The 20,694-nt window shown below is 46.3% G+C and overlaps 1 protein-coding gene and 1 long non-coding RNA gene across 3 annotated transcripts in view; one reads left to right on the forward strand and one right to left on the reverse strand.

Moving 5' to 3' along the window:
• The window catches only part of LOC132211008 (uncharacterized), a 181,763-nt gene that overhangs the window by 88,215 nt on the left and 72,854 nt on the right, over positions 1 to 20,694 (forward strand). The gene's annotated exons all lie outside the window — the stretch shown is intronic.
• The window catches only part of adora2aa (adenosine A2a receptor a), a 32,709-nt gene continuing 15,156 nt past the window's right edge, over positions 3,142 to 20,694 (reverse strand). The window contains exon 3 of one of the 2 annotated variants that reach the window (XM_048556697.1): positions 3,142 to 5,830. In XM_048556697.1, coding sequence (XP_048412654.1) covers positions 4,960 to 5,830 — 871 coding nt within the window. In that variant the 3' untranslated portion in view covers positions 3,142 to 4,959. Of the gene's footprint in view, positions 5,831 to 6,666; positions 6,754 to 20,694 lie in introns of those variants that run through there. The other variant, XM_059655175.1, reaches the window with a different exon arrangement.

Consider the following 20,694-nt stretch of genomic DNA (forward strand, 5'->3'; position numbering starts at 1 on the left):
GAGATCTGGGTGTTCAGGTCCATTGTTCCCTGAAGGTGGCAACGCAGATCAGTAGAGTGGTCTAGAAGGCATATGGCATGCTTTCCTTCATCGGACGGGGTATTGAGTATAAGAGTTGGCAGGTCATGTTACAGTTGTATAAGACTTTGGTTCGGCCACATTTAGAGCACTGCGTACAGTTCTGGTTGCCACATTACCGAAAGGATGTAGATGCTTTGGAGAGGGTACAGAGGAGGTTCACCAGGATGTTGCCTGGTATGGAGGGTGCTAGCTATGAAGAGAGGTTGAGTAGATTAGGATTATTTTCATTAGAAAGATGGAGATTATGGGGGGACATGATTGAGGTCTACAAAATCAAGAGGGGTATAGACAGGGTGGATAGCAAGAAGCTTTTTCCCAGAGTGGGGACTCAATTACTAGAGGTCATGAGTTCAAAGTGAGAGGAGGAAAGTTTAAGGGAGAAATGCGTGGAAAGTTCTTTACGCAGAGGGTGGTGGGTGCCTGGAACACGTTGCCAGCAGAGATAATAGACGCAGACACGATAGTGTCTTTTAAGATATATTTGGACAGGTACATGGATGGGCAGGGAGCAAAGGGATACAGGCTCTTAGAAAATAGATGACAGGTTTAGACAGAGGATCTCGATTGGCGCAGGCTTCGTGGGCTGAAGGGCCTGTTCCTGTGCTGTAATTTTCTTTGTTCTTTGAATGTCACAAAAGTGACTTCTCTGTGCCTGTGTGTGTGTGTCTGAAACTCTCCCTATCTTTGTGTACCTGTGTGTATGTCCGTGCCACTCTCTGTCTGCCTGTGTATATGAATGTCAGTGCTTTTATCTGTCTCTCTGTGCCTATGTTTGTGTTGTTTATGCCCGTCTTTGTCTCATGGTACCTATGTAAGTGTATGGCTGCACCTCTCTCTGCCTCTGTGTGCCTGTGTGTACCTCTCTGTGTGCGCGCGCACCTGTGTGTGTGTATTTCTGTGCCTCCTCTGTCTCTCTGTGCCTTTCTGTATGTCTGTCTCTCTCTGCCTGCTGTGCTTCTTTGTGTGTGTGTGTGTGTTTGTGTATGTCTGAATGTCAGTCTGTCTATGTGTGTGTGCATGTACATGTGTGTCTATCTCTGTGCCTGTATGTGTGTATATGTCCGTACCCCAGTCTGTCCCTGTGTGCTTGTGTGTGTGTGTGCGCGCTGCGCACACGCACACGCGTATCTGTGGCTCTCCCTGTTTTTGCGTACCTGTGTGAATGTGTGTCCGTGCCCTTGTCTATCTCTGTGTGCCTATGTGTGCATATACGTCTCTGTATGCCTGTGTGTGTGTGTGTGTGTGTGTGTGTGTGTGTGTGTGTGTGTACCTTTCTCTGTCTTTTGGTAGCTTTGTATATGTATGTGACTCTCTCTGTCTCTCCGTGCCTGTGTATGTGTATGTCTGTGCGTCTCTCTATCTCACTGTGCCTCTGTGTGTGTGTCTGCACCTCTCTCTGTTTCTGTCCGCCTGTGTGTGTGTGTGTGTGTGTGTGTGTGTGTGTGTGTGTGTGTGTGTGTGTGCGTGTGTGCACCTCTCTCTCTTTCTGTGTGCCTGTGTGTGGGTGCCTCTGTCTACATCTTGGTACCTGTGTGTGTGCGTGTGTGTCTGTCTGTTCCTCTCTCTGTCTCTCTGTGCCTGTGTATGTATGTGCTTCTGTCTGTCTTTCTGTGCCTCTGTGTGTGTGTGTCTGCATCTCTCTCGGTTTCTGTGTGCCTGTGTGTGTGTGCCTCTCTCTGTCTCTTAGTACCTGTGTATGCGTATGTCTGTGCCTCTCTCTGTCTCTTGGTAGCTGTGTGTGTGCCTGTGCCTCTCTCTGTCTCTGTGTGCCTGTGCCTCTCCCTGTCTCTGTGTGTATGTCCGTGCTTCTCTCTGTCTCTGTGTGCCTATGTGTATATGTCTGCTCCTCTCTCTGTGCCTGTGTGTGTATGTTTGTGCCACTTTGTGTGTGTGTCCATGCCTTTCTGAGCCTGTTAGTGTATCTATTGCCTCTCTCTATCTGTGTGTGTCTGTTTCTGTCTTTGTCACTGTGTGCCTCTGTGTGTGTGTGTGTGTGTGTATATGTATACCTCTCTTCGTCTCTACATGCATGTGTACCTGTCTATGTCTGTGCCTGTCTCTATCTCTGTGTGCCTCTCTCTGTGCCTGTACCTTTCACTGCCTCTGTGTGCCTGTGTGTGTCCGTGATTGTTGTAGCATTTATTTCTTTGGCCACTTTTTATAACATTTCCAGTTTGCTGGTGACAGGAACTCCGTTCTGGAGAGTGTCAGCAGGTGCAGTGGTGCAGGTTGCTAGGGTAGGGTTTACTGTACTGCAAACCCCTCCAACATACTGCAAAACCCGGGAGTGGTGCGATACGACGGGAATATGGCTGTGCTGCAGGGGGCAGACAGCCCCAGCTATGTCTGTCCAATGGCCCACTGGCACACACTGAACCCAGTACCTGGGGTCAGATATTGTCCCCTCCACCTTCCCCTGGGATCAGGCCCTGCTCCCCTCCACCCAGAGAGAGACACTGCCAACCCCTCAACCATCCATGTGGTCAGTCACTGTCTCCCCACTAAGTGACAGACACTGCCCCTTCCCTTCTGGGGGTCAGACACCGTCCCCTCTCCCACCATGGGTGTCAGACATGGCCCCCAAACTACCCCTGGGGATTAAACACTGACATGACCCCCACTCTCCTCCTCCTGTGGTCACATAATGGCATTACCACCCCAGCTCCCCCACACCTTCCTGACCCAGGGTCAGAAACTGCCCCACCGTGTTAGACACTGCTCCCCCTCCCCCAGAGGCAGACCCTGCCCCCCCTTCACCATTCTCCGGATTCCCCAGTTCTCAGCTGTGCCTCTGTTGAACATTACAGGCTGTTTACAGGGGCTGGGTTTATGTTGTTCAATGAGGACTGACCATTCACAGCAGCTGCCCACTCACTCCTGGCACACCCAGAAATACCCTCACACACATCCATCAGACTGCTGCCTACTCTCTGCTCTGTGAAGGGGGGAAGTGTTTGTTGAAGGTGTTTGCTCTGTTCTTGTCGGACTCAGTGTTCTGTGAATGCAGCCGAGAGCAGCAGTTGAAATAAAGTTCACTCCTCGTTTCTTGTTGTACGGCTGTTTTTTTTTAATGATTTCCAATGTACGATGAGAACAGTAATGAACCAATGACATTCCCCAGGCTGATGGCCTGCTCAATGACAGCGACTGTCGCTCCGCGGTAAGATGTACATTTTACTGCCCATTCCCAGAAACACCCTGGAGAAGGCGGTGGGCAGCTGCGTCTGAAACCACCAGCTTCTATGTGGGCAAGTCTCTATGACAACGAGAGCATGACTGCATGGTTATCCTACCATCTCACAGGGCAGTGAAGAATATACCATGTTACTGATGGTCTGGAGTCACGTGTAGGAAGGACATTTGTGGACATATTGTTCTTTTTAAAATATATGATAAACCATTGTTTGCATAGCCACCATTACTGAGACCAGATTTTTATTCCTAATTTAATTATATACATTTAAATTTCTCCGGCTTCCTCGAGGGGAGTTACCACTCTCGCCCTGTGGATTACTGACCCAGAAACATTCCCATTAAGGACCAATTACACAAGCTGGTGTCAAGCCTGTGAGTACCAGCCCCCATATATTTGACAAGCTGCAGGTCCCAGGCTTTAACCACTGAGGGTGCTTTAGCCAAGACAGATCAACACTCTCATCAGCCAACACCCTCCCAAGAAGTCACTCCCCAGCTAGCCCCCCACCAGTCCTGTAATGTCACTGCCCCTTCTTTGTCTTTCAACATGGAAGAAGTTCATGTAGTCATCAACCATTTGCATCAAAATGGCTTCCACCTTCACAAAGTCACCTCGTTCTCAATATATCCAGTCAAGCCTCCTCAGAATCTTCTCTGTTTTAGTAAGAGCACCCATCATTCTTCTAAACTCTAATGAAAAAAAAACCCAACCTGCGTTAAAAAGTGAACCCCTTCGGCAGAGCCCAGTGAAACTTTGTTGAACTGTTTGATGCTAGTACCTTCTGTTTTAAGTGAAGAAGCTCTATTCCAACTGCAACCAGATCATCCCTTCCAACGTCATCCTCAACCCAACAGCCCCATGTGATGTCACTGGCCTAACCCCCCATGACATCACTGTCCCTCCCCAAGACATCACGGCCCCTTGCCCAACAAGTGTCTGACTGACTCCCTCTCTGTCAAATTTGTCGAGATAATGGAGTCAAACCCCAGTAGATGTTGCAACCTGGGTTGAGCTGAGACCTCCATGTGAAGGTGACATCTAGCTTGCAATTTACTTCCAGAATGATTGATTGTTTCACAGTCAAACTGCTGTCAAGCATGTGAGGAGGAGACACTCCCAAACCATTGGTTGCCTAAGGGCCTTGAGGAAACAGGTGTGATGTGAGTGAGCCGGTCATGTCCCTATGTATAGTCAGTGCCTCAGACTGCACTCCCCTGATCCACACGGACTCATGTAAACACCACACAAAATTCTACAGGCGACAGTTTACAGACAGGAATATACAAGACGACAAGAACACACAACGTTGTTGCCAGGGGCATGGTCCCCCATTCCCACCCCACTGCCTCCCCACCAGCTGTGCCACCAATGGGTCCAGGTGAGAGGCAGCAGCCTGACATTGCACCGGAGGAAGCTAAACAAATACACAAGGCATTCGGGCAACGTAAGCTTCACACTGAGCTGCTATCAAAGCTCTCGCCCACTCCGTGACCTCCAAACATGTGTCCTTTATGTTCCATTGGCATGTTGTCACTCTCTTTCTCTTTCTTTCTCACCCTTTCTCTCTGTGCGTCCCTCCCTCCCTCTTTTGTGCTCTCTGTCCCTCTCTCCTCTTTTAATTGTTGCAATCGCAACCCTTCACCTTGTTGTTGGAACAAGTTAGAGCTTCACTTGACAGAGGGTCAGGAGACTTTGGCGAGAGTTGAGCAGGGAGTCTGTTGCACGGAGACAGTGGGGAGTTGACCCTCAGTATTCTCCTCTTCCTCTGGCTGCTGTTCCCCTGCGCACCCGTGAGGCCGGAAATCTAGGGCATGTCCGTTCTGCTGAGGATCTTTCTCTCTCACGTCATGGGAGCAGGCGTTCACTAGGTCAAACACACCACCGTTGAGCTGAGCGCTCCTACCCCCTCCATGAGTGGAACTCCTCGCACTAGGCGTTTGCAGCACCTGCTCTGGCTTCCTCAGGATGTGCTTCCTCAGAATCTTGCGGAAGGTCTGGCGGAACTCTCGGATGCGGTATGCGTAAATGAGGGGGTTGACCACGGAGTTGGCATGGGACAGGATGATGGCGAAGTACATGATCCAGGCTGGGGGACGGCAGTTCTCACAGAAGAGGTTGACGCAGTTAATGATGTGCAGTGGCAGCCAGCAGACAGCAAAGAGACCCACAATGATGGCCAAAGACTTGGCAGCATGCACCTCCTTCTGAAGGGTGGACCTACTCTTCTCAATGGCTGTGACTTTAAATTCCATCTGCTTGAGTTGATGGCGAGCTGCCATGAAGATCCTCAAGTAAATGCCAAACATGATGAGCAAGGGCATCAAGACGCAGGCGAAGAAGTTATAATACACCATGTAATCCATGGTGACCACCTCCTCGAACAAGCAGGACACCTTGCCATCCCTGCAGCCTTCAGTCCTGTTCAGCTTCATGGTGAGCTCACAGTTGGACTGATTCCAGCCCAGCATCGGGGTCAAGCCGATCATGAAAGACAGGATCCAGCAGACGCAGATGATGCCCCTGGCCCGCTGGCCAGTCACCAGGCTGTTGTACCTGCAACAACAAGTGATTGGGCAGCTTAGCATCGGGCAAACTTTGAAACCGGTGCAACTGAGTAATAAGATCAACCGCGGTTTCTTAACAACTGGAAATCGAACATTTTGTACCTCGCTGTTATGAGATCTCCTTCTTCACGGAGTGGTATTCTCTGAAAGGTGCTGCTCTATTGTTGGGTGGTGTTAACCGTCACCAGGTTGTGCCCAGTGCCCCTTCCCCTGGGTGTTTTCTAGCCTTGAGTAATGGGCTGGGAGGTGGGGGAAGGTGAGGCAAAGGCAGGGTCCAGATAGTGGTAAAGGAAGACAAGGTGTTTGGCAAGAATGGGGGAGGGGTTTTGAGGGGTGCTGTTCTCTTGCTGCTCCCCGCCATTGGCAGCAGAGGGCAAGTGACAGGATGGCTGTCCCACCCACAGGGCAATGAAACCAGTTCAATGGCCAATCTTGTCCTAACAGATTTAGACAAGTTCTTCAGCTTCCTGGGTTCAGGAACAGATGACCCTTCCAACTGGCACTCTCATAGAGGGCACTCTCCAATGCCTACCATGCTAGGGTGTGCCTGACTGCTCTTGGCCTGGGCTTCACTGACCTGGTTGAGAGGAAAAGCACCTTCTCAGTCAGGCACAGTCCCAATGGTGACCACTATTCTTGGCGGCACCAGTGAGACAGCTGCACTGCCTCCCCTCCAATTGGTCAGCAGCTCTTGGAGGTGGGATCCCTCAGGTCAACGAAGCAGGAATCCAGGCGACAACTCATTGGTCACGTTTGCACAGCAGCACATTGGACCGTTAACCCCAGTCATAGGATCAGGAGTTAGACTCTTTCACAAACTTCTTCTAGGACTTGGATAGTGGAACGCATTAAAATTCCCCAAAGATACCAAACACAGAGGTAGGGGAAAACAGTGAGGATTATAAGGATTAACTGCAACAGGACATAGAGAGACTTACAAAATAGGCAAACATGTGGCAGAAGGATTAAGCCAAAAGAGTGAATTGGTGCAACTTGGCAGAACTGACAAGGAGATCCAATATAGACTTAACAACATGGTTCTAAAGATGGCATAGGGTCAGAGAGATCTGGAGTTCCATGTGCACAGATCTTTACAGGGAGCAGGACATGGGGGAAAGTGGTGAGCAAAACATTTGGGATCTTGAGCTTCAGAAATAGAGACACTGAATATAAAAGCAGAGACATTATGCTCAGCCTTCATGACTGCACCTAGGGTTTTTAAAAAATTAAATATAAACTGAAACAAGTTCTGAGGAAGGGTCACCAGACCTGAGACGTTAACTCCAATTTATTCTCTTCACAGATGCTGCCAGACCTGCTGAGCTTTTTTAGCAACTTCTGTTTTTGTATTTTTTTAAATTATTCATTCACAGGATGAGGACATCGCTGGCTTGGTCAACATTTATTGTCAATCCCTAATTTCTGAGGCAGCAGTTTAAGAGTCAACTGCATTATTGTGGGTCTGGAGTCGGATGTAGGCCAGACATTAGAATCATAGAATCCCTACAGTGTAGAAGCGGACCATTTGACTCAAGTCCACACCAAACCTCTGAAGAGCAAACCTCCCCAGACCCACCTTATCTGTGTAACCCTGTATTTCCCATGGCTAATCCAACTAGCCTGCACATCCCTGCACTATGGGAGGAAACCCATGCGGGCATGGAGACAATGTGCAAACTCCACACAGACAGTCGCCCAGGGGTGGAGTTGAACCTGGGTCCCTGATGCTGTGGGACAGCAGTGCTAACCACTGAGACACCAGGCCGCCCATTCACTGAGCTACCAATTAATTCATGGTCATCATTACGCTCTTAATTCCAGATATCTTAATTGAATTTAGTTTCCATGATTTGCTGTAGCAGGATTCAAGCCCACATCCCCAGAGCAATACCTGAATCTCTGGATTAACAAAATAAAAAACGAAAGAACTGTGGAAGTTCTGAGGAAGGGTCACCAGACCCGAAACGTTAACTCTATTCTTTCCTTCACTGATGCTGCCAGGCCTGCTGAGCTTTTCTAGCAACTTTGTCTTTGTCTCCAGATTAACAGTCTAGCGAAAATACCACTAGGCCATCGCCTCCCCTAATTATATAAATTATAAGTAGAATAAGTATGATATCCATTATCAACATCCTGAGGGTTACCATTGACCAGAAACTCAACTGGACTAGTAATAGAAATACAATGGCTACACAGCAGATCAGAGGCAAGGAATACTGCAGCAGCATTTATTCCAAAAGGACTGGATTATAAGAGTAAAAAGTGTTGTTACAATTATATAAGGCACTGGTGAGTCCACGCCTAGAGTACTGTGTCCCGTTTTAGTCTCCTTACTTGAGGAAGGATGTGGTGGCTCTGGATGTAGTTCAGGGAAGGTTCTTCAAGTCGATTCCAGGGATGAAAGTGCTGTTGTATGAACAGAGGTTGAATAGCTTGGGCTTGTGCTCACTGGAGGTGAGAAGAATGAAAGGGGATCTGATTGAGGGATATAAAATACTAAAGGGGATTGATAAGGTGGATGTTGAACAATCTCATAGATATACAGTGAGAGGAGTAAGATTCAAAACCGAGAAGAGGAGAAAGTACTTCTCTAGGAGAGTTGTGAATCTGTGCAACTCACTGTCCCAGAGTGCGGTGGAGGCAGAATCGATCAACAGATTCAAGAAAGAAATAGCAAAAGGGAGCAGGCGGGAGAATGGAATTGAGATCAGCCATGATGATGTTAAATGACAGAACGGGCTCTAAGGGCTGAATTGCCTACTCCCGCTCCTAATTCCTGTGTTCCTGTGAGTAACTCACCTCCTGATTCCTCAAAGCCTGTCCACCAGCTACAAGGCACAAGTCAGGAGTGTGATGGAATACTCCCCACTCGCCTGGATGTGTGCAGCCCCAACAATATTCAAGAAGCTTGGTACCATCCAGGACAAAGCAGCCACTTGACTGGCACTGCATCCACTCTCTCCACTGTCGATGCTCAGTAGCAGCAGTGTGTACTATCTACAAGATGCTCTGCAGAAATTCATCATATATCCTGAGACAGCACCTTCCAAACCCACGACCACTTCCATCTAGAAGTACAAGGACAGCAGGCATATGGAAACACCACCATCCGAAAGATCCCTCCAAGCCACTCACTATCCTGACTTGGAAATATATTTGCGTTCCTTCATTGTTGCTGAGTCAAAATGCTGGAAGTTCTTCTGTAAGGATTTTGTGGGTCAACCCATAGCAGGAGAACTGCAGCAGTTCATGAAGGCAGTTCACCACCACCTTCTCAAGGGCAACAAGGGACAGGAGATAAATGCTGGCCAGCCAGTGACACCCATGTCCTCTGAAATATTGTTCTGGACACCACACTTTAGGGAGAATGTGGGGGTCTTTGAGATTCACCAGGATTGTTCTAAGCATGTGGGATCTTAGCTACAAGGTAATATTGGAGAAGCTGAGGTTGTTATCCTTGGAGCAAGGAGGTTGTGGAGGGATTTGATTGAGGTGGACAAAGTGGTGACAGGTTTAGAAAAGACAGAAAGAAAAGCTGTTCCCTTTGGCTGGTGATTCAAGGACTGGATGTGGCACAGGTTTCAGATATACCAAGGGAAGTGAAGAACAACCAAATCATTAGGCAACAAGGAGAGAAAAGGTCCATTTGTTTTTTGGGATTGGCAAAGGGAGGACATGTCTCCCAGGACACTGGGAACATCAGTCATTCCAGATACTGTGAGGATCAATCATTCCACAAACTGGGAGGGTCAGTAAATCTGGTCGTGAAGTGTGGGAGAATGGACTGTAGTGTGGTGGGGTGTGCTGAAGGGTGTGGAGTGGGCTGTAGCATGGGGAGTAGGCTGTGGGGGGGGTGGTGGGTAGTGGGCCATAGCATAGGCAGGGGTCTGTGGGTGGAGAGTGGACTATAATGTGGGGAGTGGGCTGTAGTGTGGGGAGTGGGCTGCAGCGTGGGTAGGGGGCTGTGGGAAGTTTATGGGCTGTAGTGTGGGGAGCGCTCTATAGTGTGGGGACACAGATAGCTCCTCTGTTGTTGCTCTGGCAGATTGATCTGAGGGGGTTACCAGTGAGCTGTGACAGACTGTCCTTGACTGTCATTATGATCTTGTGTTGGCAATCGTTAGATTGATGAGTTTGACCTGTGACCTCCACTTGTTCCTCTCACACACCGAGAGCTAATTCCATTCCATTGGAGATGGCTGCAGATACCTGAACAAGCAGAGCATTGGTTCATTGAGGACAATCTTCACATTTCTCTCTAACAGCCTACCCTGAATCAAACTGGCCCATTGCTTTAACGCACAATCAGAAAATCACTTCCTCTTAGCACTAGTGCTTTAAACCTCACTGTTAACAGCCACAAACTGACTGGTTATTTTCAGCTGAAATAGATGTTGCTAAAGTCGATGATAATAAAATGTGAGGCTGGATGAACACAGCAGGCCAAGCAGCATCTCAGGAGCACAAAAGCTGACATTTCGGGCCTAGACCCTTCATCAGAGCTCTCTGATGAAGGGTCTAGGCCCGAAACATCAGCTTTTGTGCTCCTGAGATGCTGCTTGGCCTGCTGTGTTCATCCAGCCTCACATTTTATTATCTTGGAATTCTCCAGCATCTGCAGTTCCCATTATCTCTTTGCTAAAGTCGATGTTGGGTTCTAATTATGAGTAATTTTTAAATCACCTTCAAGAGAATCCATGAACACTGAAGACATCATGAACAGTGTGAATGGCGAACAAGCAGTCAAAAACGATTTCACATCTTTGGGCGAGCATACCTGAAAAACACTGTTGATTCCTCTAGATTTAAACAATTCCACATGGAGAAATTTGATTCAGTTCCCATCGCAAATAAGATTGGTTCATCTGAACAGCCCAATGTGTTTACCAGGCTGATTGTGTTCACATCAATAACCCCCAAAAACAAATTCTTCACACTAACAATGAGCAATTTCTCATGTGTCACACACTGTTTCTCATTACCTGTACTGCTCCCCTGCATTATTGCAGCGTCCTTTCTTCCTACGTTTGTCTAGCTCACCTCACATAGGAACATGGGTTAGCCATTCAGCCCAGTGAGTCTGCTCTGCTCTACAACACAACATTGGCTGATTGAACACTGCAAGTGTCTTAGTTACCCTATAACCCCATACATCACTGATAATCGGAAATCTATCAATCTCTACTTTATACATACTCAAAGACTGAGTCTCATTCTGTGGTAGAGAAGTCCAAATGTTCACAATCCTCTGAGTAAAAGAATTTAGACCATAAGACATAAGACATAGGAGTGGAAGTAAGGCAATTTGGCCCATCGAGCCCACTCTGCCATTTAATCATGGATGGTGGGCATTTCAACTCTACTTCCCTGCACTTTCCCCGTAGCCCTTGATTCCTTGTGAGATCAAGAATTTATCAATCTCTGCCTCGAAGGCATCTAACATCCCGGCCTCCACTGCGCTCCGTGGCAATGAATTCCACCGGCATACCGCTCTCTGGCTGAAGAAATGTCTCCTCATTTCTCTGTATCTTAGACCCAAATGATTTTTTTCAAAGGTTTGTGCCTGCTGGCTCTTGATTTGACTAACTGGAGGAACATCTTAATTGCATTTACTCTGTCTATCCCTTTAAGCATTTTGTAGGTTTCTGTGGGATCACCTCTCATTCTGTAAAACTCTTAAAGAATACACCCTCAGTTTGTCCCTCCATTGGACAGTTTAGCCATCTTGGGAACAAGTCTGCTAAAGGTTTGTTCTACTCCCTTGATAGTAATAATTTCTTTACTGAGATAAAGAGACCAGAACCGCACAATGCACAGTTTGACAGTGTCGACACATTTAGACTTCACTATTTGTGACCTCAAATATTTTTGCCATAAATGCCAATATTCTGCTAGCCTTCCTAATAGCTTGTCCACATCTGCATGTTAGCCTTCAAGGATTTATTGACAGGAACTCCAATGTCCCTTTGTACAACCATCTTGTGACAGAGCCCAATAAATCAAAACCCATTTTTTCTGCACCAATCTTTAAGACATGTATTTAACTCTCTCATCTGATTTATTTTGGGCCAATTTTCTCATGGCTCAGACAATAACCTTGAGATGATTACCTTTGTGGTTCTGATTTCTAACTTAGTGTCTGGTTTGGCCATATTCCCTCAAAGAAGCCTGTTGTTAGCTCTCCCTATGGTGTGGTCCATATTAGGAGTGCATATTTCCTCTCCCACTCCAAGTTCCTCTCCAGACCCGAGGTGATCTTGGCCTTGGCATCGGGCAGGCAGCACAACCTTCTCAATTCACATTCTGGGGCTGCAGAGGATAATATCCCATAACCATGTTGTCCCCCACTATTGCTACATACCTTTACACTTCCTCCACTCGAATGGCTCACTGTATCTTGGTGCTGTGGTCAGTTTGTTCATCTAGTGGGGACAGCAGATGGCACCTTGGTTTTATGCCTCACCTAAAAGAGGGCATCTCAGACACTGCAACGCATAAGGCTGGCAGCCTGGGTTACAGTACATGCTTCAGGGAGACTGTAACAGACTCCAGCCTCTGGTATCCTGCTTTTGCTGTATATAACGCAGACACACAGAAAATAGAGATAATAAGGTGTAGAGCTGGATGAACACAGCAGGCCAAGCAGCATCAGATGGGTCTACACCCAAAACATCAGCCTTCCTGCTCCTCTGATGCTGTTTGGCCTGCTGTGTTCATCCAGTTGTACACCTTGTTATCTCAAGTTCTCCAGCGTCTGCAGTTCCTATTATCCCTGAAACACATAGAAAATAGGACCAGTCGGCCCTTCGGTCCTGATAGCCTGCTTCCCTATTCAATATGATCATGGTAATCGTCTAATTCTCTGGTTCACACTTTCTGCCCTAATCCTTTGATCCCTTTAGACCCAAGAACTATATCTAACTCCCTCCTGAAAAGTTTCAATGTTTTCTGTAGCAGATAGTTCCACAGGCTCACCACTCTGTGGGCGAAGACATTGCTCCTTATTTAATCCTAAATGGCCTACCCATATCCTTAGGTTGTTACCCCTGGCTCTGGACTCACTCGTCATCAGCAACATTCTTCCTCTTTTTACTCTGTCTAGTGCGTTTAGAATTTTATAGGTTTCCATGAGATCCTCCCTCATTCTTCTAAATTCCAGTGAATGTATACATCTAACTGATCAATCTCTCTTCATACATCAGTCCTATCATCCCAGGAATTAGCCTGGTAAACCTTTGTTGCACTCCCTCCATCACCAGAACATCCCTCCTCTGATAAGGAGACCAGAACTGCACACAATACTCCACACGTGGTCTCACCAAGGTCGTATACAATTGCAGCAAGACATCCTTGCTCTGGTACTGTTCATTATTAACTTCTGTCTGTAATGTTCATTGGCACAGGGCTCCTGCATGTGATGGGAAGACAGTTCACAATGGTAGCTCTCATGGACAGGCTGTGGTCGAGACTCAGGCAGAGGACACCAAAATGACTCTAAAATGGGAGAATAGTGAATGCATCCCTGGAGCTCATTGTGTCTCTGAGGTCCAGCTGGGGAGCATGAAAGAGAGACTATCACCCAAGGCCTGAGAGAATTGATTTCCTTTCTACCGGGAATCATAAGAGTCATAGAGCTTACAGCATAGAGACAGACACTTTGGTCTAACTCATCCACACCAACTAGGTACTCTAAATTAATCTAGTCCCATCTACCAGCATTTCACATATCCCTCTAAACCCCTCCTGTTCATATACTTATACAGATGCCTTTCAATGTTCAATACCAGCCTCCACTACATCCTCTGGGAGCTCGTTCCATACATGCACCACCCTTGGCGTGAAAAAGTTGACTCTTAGGCCCCTGTTAAATCTTTCTTCTCACACTTAAACCAATGTCCTCTAATTTTGGATTCCTTTACTCTGGGGAAAAGACCTTGGCTATTCACCCTATCTGTGCCCCTCATGCTTTTATAAACTTCTACAAATCCCTCAGCCTCTGATTGTCTAGGGAAAATAGTCCCAGCCTATTCAGCATCCACCTATAGTTCAAGCCCTCCAAACCTGGCGACATAGAACAGAGAACATTACAGCACAGTACAGGCCCTTTGGCCCTCGATGTTGTGCCGACCTGTCATACCAATCTGAAGCCCATCTAACCTACACTATTCCATGTACATCCATATGCTTGTTCAATGATGACTCAAATGTACTTAAAGTTGGCGAATCTACTACCGTTGCAGGCAAAGCGTTCCATTCCCTTACTACTCTCTGAGTAAAGAAACTACCTCTGACATCTGTCCTGTATCTTTCACCCCTCAATTTAAAGCTATGCCCCCTCGTGCTTGCCATCACCATCCTAGAAAAAAGGCTCTCCCCATCCACCCTATCTAACCCTCTGATTATTTTATATGTTTCAATTAAGTCACCTCTCAACCTTCTTCTCTCGAGTGAAAACAGCCTCAAGTCCCTCAGCCTTTCCTCGTAAGACCTTCCCTCCATACCAGGCAACGTCCTAGTAAATCTCCTCTGCACCCTTTCCAAAGCTTCCACATCCTTCTTATAATGCGGTGACCAGAACTGTATGCAATACTCCAAGTGCGGCCACACCAGAGTTTTGTACAGCTGCAGCATAACCTCTTGGTTCCGGAACTCGATCCCTCTAATAATAAAAGCTAAAACACTGTATGCCTTCTTAACAGCCCTGTCAACCTGGGTGGCAACTTTCAAGGATCTGTGTACATGGACACCGAGATCTCTCTGCTCATCTACACTACCAAGAATCTTACCATTAGTCTTGTACTTTGCCTTCTGGTTACTCCTACCAAAGTGCATCACCTCACACTTGTCTACATTAAACTCCATTTGCCACCTCTCAGCCCAGCTCTGCAGCTTATCTATGACTCTCTGTAACCTACAGCATCCTTCGTCACTATCCACAACTCCACCGACCTTAGTGTCGTCTGCAAATTTACTAACCCATCCTTCTACGCCCTCATCTGGGTCATTTATAAAAATGACAAACAGCAGTGGACCCAACACTGACCCTTGCGGTACACCACTAGTAACTGGTCTCCAGGATGAACATTTCCCATCAACTACCATCCTCTGTCTTCTTTCAGCAAGCCAATTTCCGATCCAAACTGCTGTATCTCCCACAATCCCATTCCACCGCATTTTGTACAATAGCCTACTGTAGGGAACCTTATCGAACACCTTGCTTGTAAATATTTTCTGAACCTTTTCAAGTTTCACAACATCCTTCCTATAGCAGAGAGACCAGAATTTCATGCAGTGTTCCAAAAGTGGCCTAACCAATGTCCTGTACGGCTGCAACATGACCTCCCAACTCGTGTACTCGATGCACAGACCAATAAGAGTAAGCACATCAAATGCCTTCTTCACTATCCTGTCTACCTGTGATTCCACTTTCAAGGAACAATGAACATGCACTACAAGGTCTCTTTGTTCAGCAACGTCCCCCAGGATCTTATTATTAAATGTATAAGTCCTGCCCTGATTTGCAACAAAATGCAGCACCTCACATTTATCTAAATTGAACTCTAACTGCCACTCCTTGGCCCATTGCCTTAACTGATCAAGATCTTGTTGTTCTCTGAGGTAACCATCTTCCCTGTCTACTACACCTCCAATTTTGGTGTCATCTACAAACTTACCTCCTTGGTTCACATCCAAATTATTCATATAAATGACAAAAAGCAGTGGACCCAGCACCGATCCCTGTGGCAGACTGCTGGTTACAGGCTTCCAGTCTGAAAAGCAACCCTCCACCAACATCTTCTGTTTCTCTGTATTCCATGTGATCCAACCTTGCTAACTAGACTACCATGCAGAACCTTGTCAAATGCTTTACTGAAGTCCATATGGATTCCATCCGCCACTTTACCCTCATCAATCCCTTTGTTACTTCTTCAAAAAACTCAATCAAGTTAGTGAGACACAATTTCCCACCCACAAAGCTATGTTGTCTATCCCTGATCCATCCTTCCCTTTCCAGATACATATAAATCCTGTCCCTTAGGATTCCTTTACGACAATTTGCCTACCACAGATGTTAGACTCAATGGTCTATAGTTCCCTGGCTTTTCCCTACCAACTTTCTTAAAAAGTGGCACCACGTTAGACAACCTCTGGTCTTCAGGCACCTCACCTGTGGCTATTGATGATATAAAATCTCAGCAAGGAGACCAGCAATTAATTCCTCAGCTTCCCACAGAGTTCTAAGATACACCTGATTAGGTCATGGGGCTTTATCCACTTGCTGCATTTTAAGATGTCCAGCACTCCTTCCTCCTCTATAATATGGACATTTTTCAAGATGTTGCTCTTTATTTCCACAAGTTCTCTAGTTTCAGGATTAGCTCTGGACCTGGCACAGGCAACGGGGCTGCACTACATTCAATGTTTCTTGCGTTGACGTCAGAAGTATCTCTCAGAGAACAGAAACAGCAGACAGCAACCGACTGCAAATTTCTGACTGTCACTTCTGACCCTTTCTGGGATCTAGGCCCAAAATGTCAGCTTTTGTGCTCCTGAGATGCTGCTTGGCCTGCTGTATTCATCCAGCTTCACACTTTGTTATCCTAATCTACTCAACTTCTCTGTAGAGGATCATACTCTCAAACTCTGGAATCTAGGGAACCTTTTGTACAAAAACATCCACAGAAATTGTTGGAGAAACTCAGCTGGTCTTGTATCATCAGTGGAACACTGCAGCAAGCCCGAAACTGTGATGCTGGCCAGGGAACATGGTAGTGTGTTAAAGTGGCAGGCAACTGGAAGCTTGGGGTTATTTTTGCTGACAGAACATAAGAGTTCTGCAAAGTGTTTCATCTCTCCAGTGCAAGAGGGCACCACATTGTGAGTGGCGAATACAGTAGACTAGATTGTGTAGAGTGCAAGTAAATCACTGCTTTACCTGGAAGGTGAGTTTGGACCCTTGGGTGGTGAGGAGGGAGGAACTAAACGGGCAGATGTTACAACTTCTGAAGGTGCAGGGGAAGGTGCCGTAGGGCTGTGGGATGTTGTTGGGAGTGGAGGAGGAGTGAACCAGAGCATCTTGGAGGGAATGTTCCCTATGGAAGGCGGTCAAGGGAGGGGAGGGGAATATGTGCCTGGTCATTGCTTCCCATTGGACATGGTGGAAATGATGGCTTACAATCTGTTGGATGTGGATGCTGGTGGGATAGTAGAAGAGGACAAGGGTCGCTGTCATTGTATGGGAGGGAACACAAGAGATGAAGGCTGAAGTGTGGGACATGGGTTGGATCCAGCTGAGGGCCATGTCAATCATGGTGGTAGGGAATCCTTGGTTGATGAGGAAGCTGGGCACATCTGAACTCCCCTGCAGACACTGGTACCATTGGAACATATGCAATGGAACCAGAGGAAATGAGAGAATGGAATAGAGTCTTTCCAGGAAGCAGGGTGTGAAGATGTCTTAGCAAGGGAACCATGGGAGTTGCTGGGTTTGTGATGGATATTGGTAGTCAATCTATCCCCTTAAATGGGAACAGAGATGTCCAGAAAGGGAAGGGAGGAGTCAGAAATGCACCAGGTGAAAGTGAAAGCGGGGTTGAAATTGGAAAATAATTTGAGAAACCTTTTCCAACTCCAGATGAGAGAGGGAAGCAGCACCAAGAATGTCATTGAAGAAATAGTTGTGGGTGTTGGCTGGCGTAGGACTGGAACAAAGACTCCAAACACATACCCCACGAAGAGACAGGCACAACATATGGGTACCCATGGTCACACCTTTGACCTGAAGAAAGTGAGAGGAGTCAAAACAAATTGTTCAAAGTGAGGTCAAACTCGGCTAGACAGAGGGGCGTGATGGTGGAATAAGACAGTTCAGGACATTTTCTGGGAAGAAGCAGCTAGCCCTGAGACCATCCTGATGGAGGATGCATGTGTATAGGGATTGCACGTCCATGGTAAAGAGGAGGCAGCTGGAGCCTGCTAAATGGAAATCGTGAAACTGACGTTAAGTGTCAGAGGAATTGTGGGTGTTTGTGCATTTTGGGAAGGATGTAGAAGTGAACTTTTTGTTACATTGCCTTGGGACTACATTTCCTTCCTGAGGTGAGGAAACAGAAAATGTATACAATTTTATGAGGTGAGATTGCGTACAGTTGTAGCAAGTTTCCTTTGCTCTAAGATTTCAACCCCGTTGTAATAAGCATTAACAGAGCATTTGCCATCCTAATGACTTGCAGAGCCTGTGTCTTGACTTTCTACATGTAGGAAGCTAACTTGGAAAGATCCAGGGCATGTTCTGGAGAGGAGAAGCCTTTCAGGAGATTGGATCAATATTTTGAAAATCATTAGGCGTCTGGATTGAGTTGACAGGAAGGAATATTTCCCACTTATAAGCAGGTCAAGAATGAGAGAGCATAGATTTAAAATACTTTGCAAGAGAAGCATATGTAAGATAAGACAAAACGCATTTTCCCATATAGTGGTTCAGGTTTAGAGTGTAGTGCTAGGCTGAGTGTAGTGGAGGCAGACTGAATTCAGGTACTTAAGAGATAATTGGATGATTATTTAAATAGAAACAGTGTGCAGGGAAATGGGAAAGGTTGGGAGAGCGACATTAATTAAGAGACTTTTTCGGAAAGCCAGTGCAGACACATTAGGCCGAATAGCTTCTTTCTTCACCATAACATTTCTGTGATTCAGTGATTTATGTGAAATGCCCAGGTTCCAGTGAATTCAGACATTTGTCAGTTCCTCACCATTTAAAACATGTTTTGCTTTTTTATTGTTCTTGGTAGATAGAATAGTGAAGAAGGTGTTTGGTATGCTTGCCTTTATGGGTCAGTGCATTGAGTATAGGAGTTAGAAGGTCATGTTGCAGCTGTAAAGGACATTGGTTAGGCTACTTTTGGAATACTGTGTGCAATTCTTTTCTCCCTGCTACGGGAAGGATATTGTGAAACTTGAAAGGGTTCAAAAAAGATTCACAAGGATGTTGCCAGGATTGGAGGGTTTGAGCTACAGGGAGATGCTGAGAAGGCTGGGGTTATTCTCCCTGGACTGTCAGAGGCTGCGGAGTGACATTTATAGAAGTTTATAAAATCATGAGAGGCATGGAATATCAAAGTATTTTTCCCTGGGGTGGGGGAGCCCAAAACTAGAGGGCATAGGTTTAAAGTGAGAGGGCAAAGATTTAAAATGGACCTAAAGGGCAACTTTTTCACACAGAAGGTGGTGCATGTATGATATGAGCTGCAAGAGTAGGTGGTGGAGGTTGATATGATTATAACATTTAAGAGGCATCTGGATGGGTACATGATCTGGAAAGGTGTAGAGTGATATGGGTCAAATGCTGGCAAATGGATGAGATTAATTTGGGGTATCTTGTCAGCGTGGACAAGTCGGATCAAACGGTCTATTTCTGTGCCTCACAGCTGTATGACTCTGACACTCTACCAAAGTAAATATCTTCCCAGGATGTCTCCTCTCTCTGCCAATGGGAGAAAAATCTTTGCTTTCATTTTTTTTCCTCACTGTAACAGACTTAGAGAAACTTCTATGACCTGAATTTACTTCTGTCAGCAAATCAATCTCATGTGTTATTTTACAGTCATACAATCATTGAGATATACAGCACAGAAACAGACCCTTTGGTCCAACTTGTCCACGCCAACCAGATATCCTAAATTAATCCAGTTCTATTTGCCAGCATTTGGCCCATATCTCTCTCAATCCTGAGATAATGGGAACTGCAGATGCTGGAGAATTCCAAGATAATAAAATGTGAGGCTGGATGAACACAGCAGGCCGAGCAGCATCTCAGGAGCACAAAAGCTGACGTTTCGGGCCTAGACCCCATCTCTCTCAATCCTTCCTATTCATGTACCCATCCAGATGCCTTTTAAATGTTGTAATTGTACCAGCCTCCACCACTTCCTCTGGCAGCTCATTCCATACATGCACCACCCTCTGTGTGAAAAAGTTGCCCCCTTAGGTCCCTTTCGTTTCTTTCCCCTCTCATATTAAACCCATCCCTCTAGTTTTGGATTTCATCACTCCAGGGAATAGACCCCGCCTATTTACCCTATCCATGCCCCTCATGATTTTATAAACCTATCTAAGGTCACCCCTCAGCCTCTGACGCTCCAGTGAAAATAGCCCCAGGCTATTCAGCATTTCCCTACAGTTCAAACACTCCAACCCTGGCAACATGTTTGTAAATCTTTTCTGAACCCTTTCTAGTTTCACAATATCCTTCCTATACCAGGGAGACCAGAATTGAACAGAGTATTCCAAAAGTAGCCAATGTCCTGGGCAGCCACAACACGATCTCCCAACTCTCGTACTCAACGCACTGACCAATAAAGGCAAGTGTACCAAACACCTTCTTCACTGTATCAGTGATAATGGGAACTGCAGATGCTGGAGAATCCAAGATAACAAGGTGTCGAGCTGGATAAACACAGCAGGCCAAGCAGCATCTTAGGAGCAGGAAAGCTGACGTTTCTGATGAAGGGTCTAGGCCCGAAACGTCAGCTTTCCTGCTCCTAAGATGCTGCTTGGCCTGCTGTGTTTATCCAGCTCTACACTTTGCTATCTCCTTCTTCATTGTCCTATCTACCCACGACTCCACTTTCAAAGAACTATGAACCTGCACTCCAAGGTCTCTTTATTCAGCAATACTACCCAGGACCTTACAGTTAAGGCTATTAGTCCTGCCTTGATTTGCTTTCCCAAAAGGCAGCAATTCACATTTATCTTAATTAAACTCCATCTGCCACTTCGTACCACTATTAGTTATACTAATGATATTAATTATTAATTATATTATTATTAATGCTATGTTAACCCCTTGATCAC

Source organism: Stegostoma tigrinum, chromosome 26 (genome assembly GCF_030684315.1).
Source record: "Stegostoma tigrinum isolate sSteTig4 chromosome 26, sSteTig4.hap1, whole genome shotgun sequence".
Lineage (NCBI taxonomy): Eukaryota > Metazoa > Chordata > Chondrichthyes > Orectolobiformes > Stegostomatidae > Stegostoma > Stegostoma tigrinum.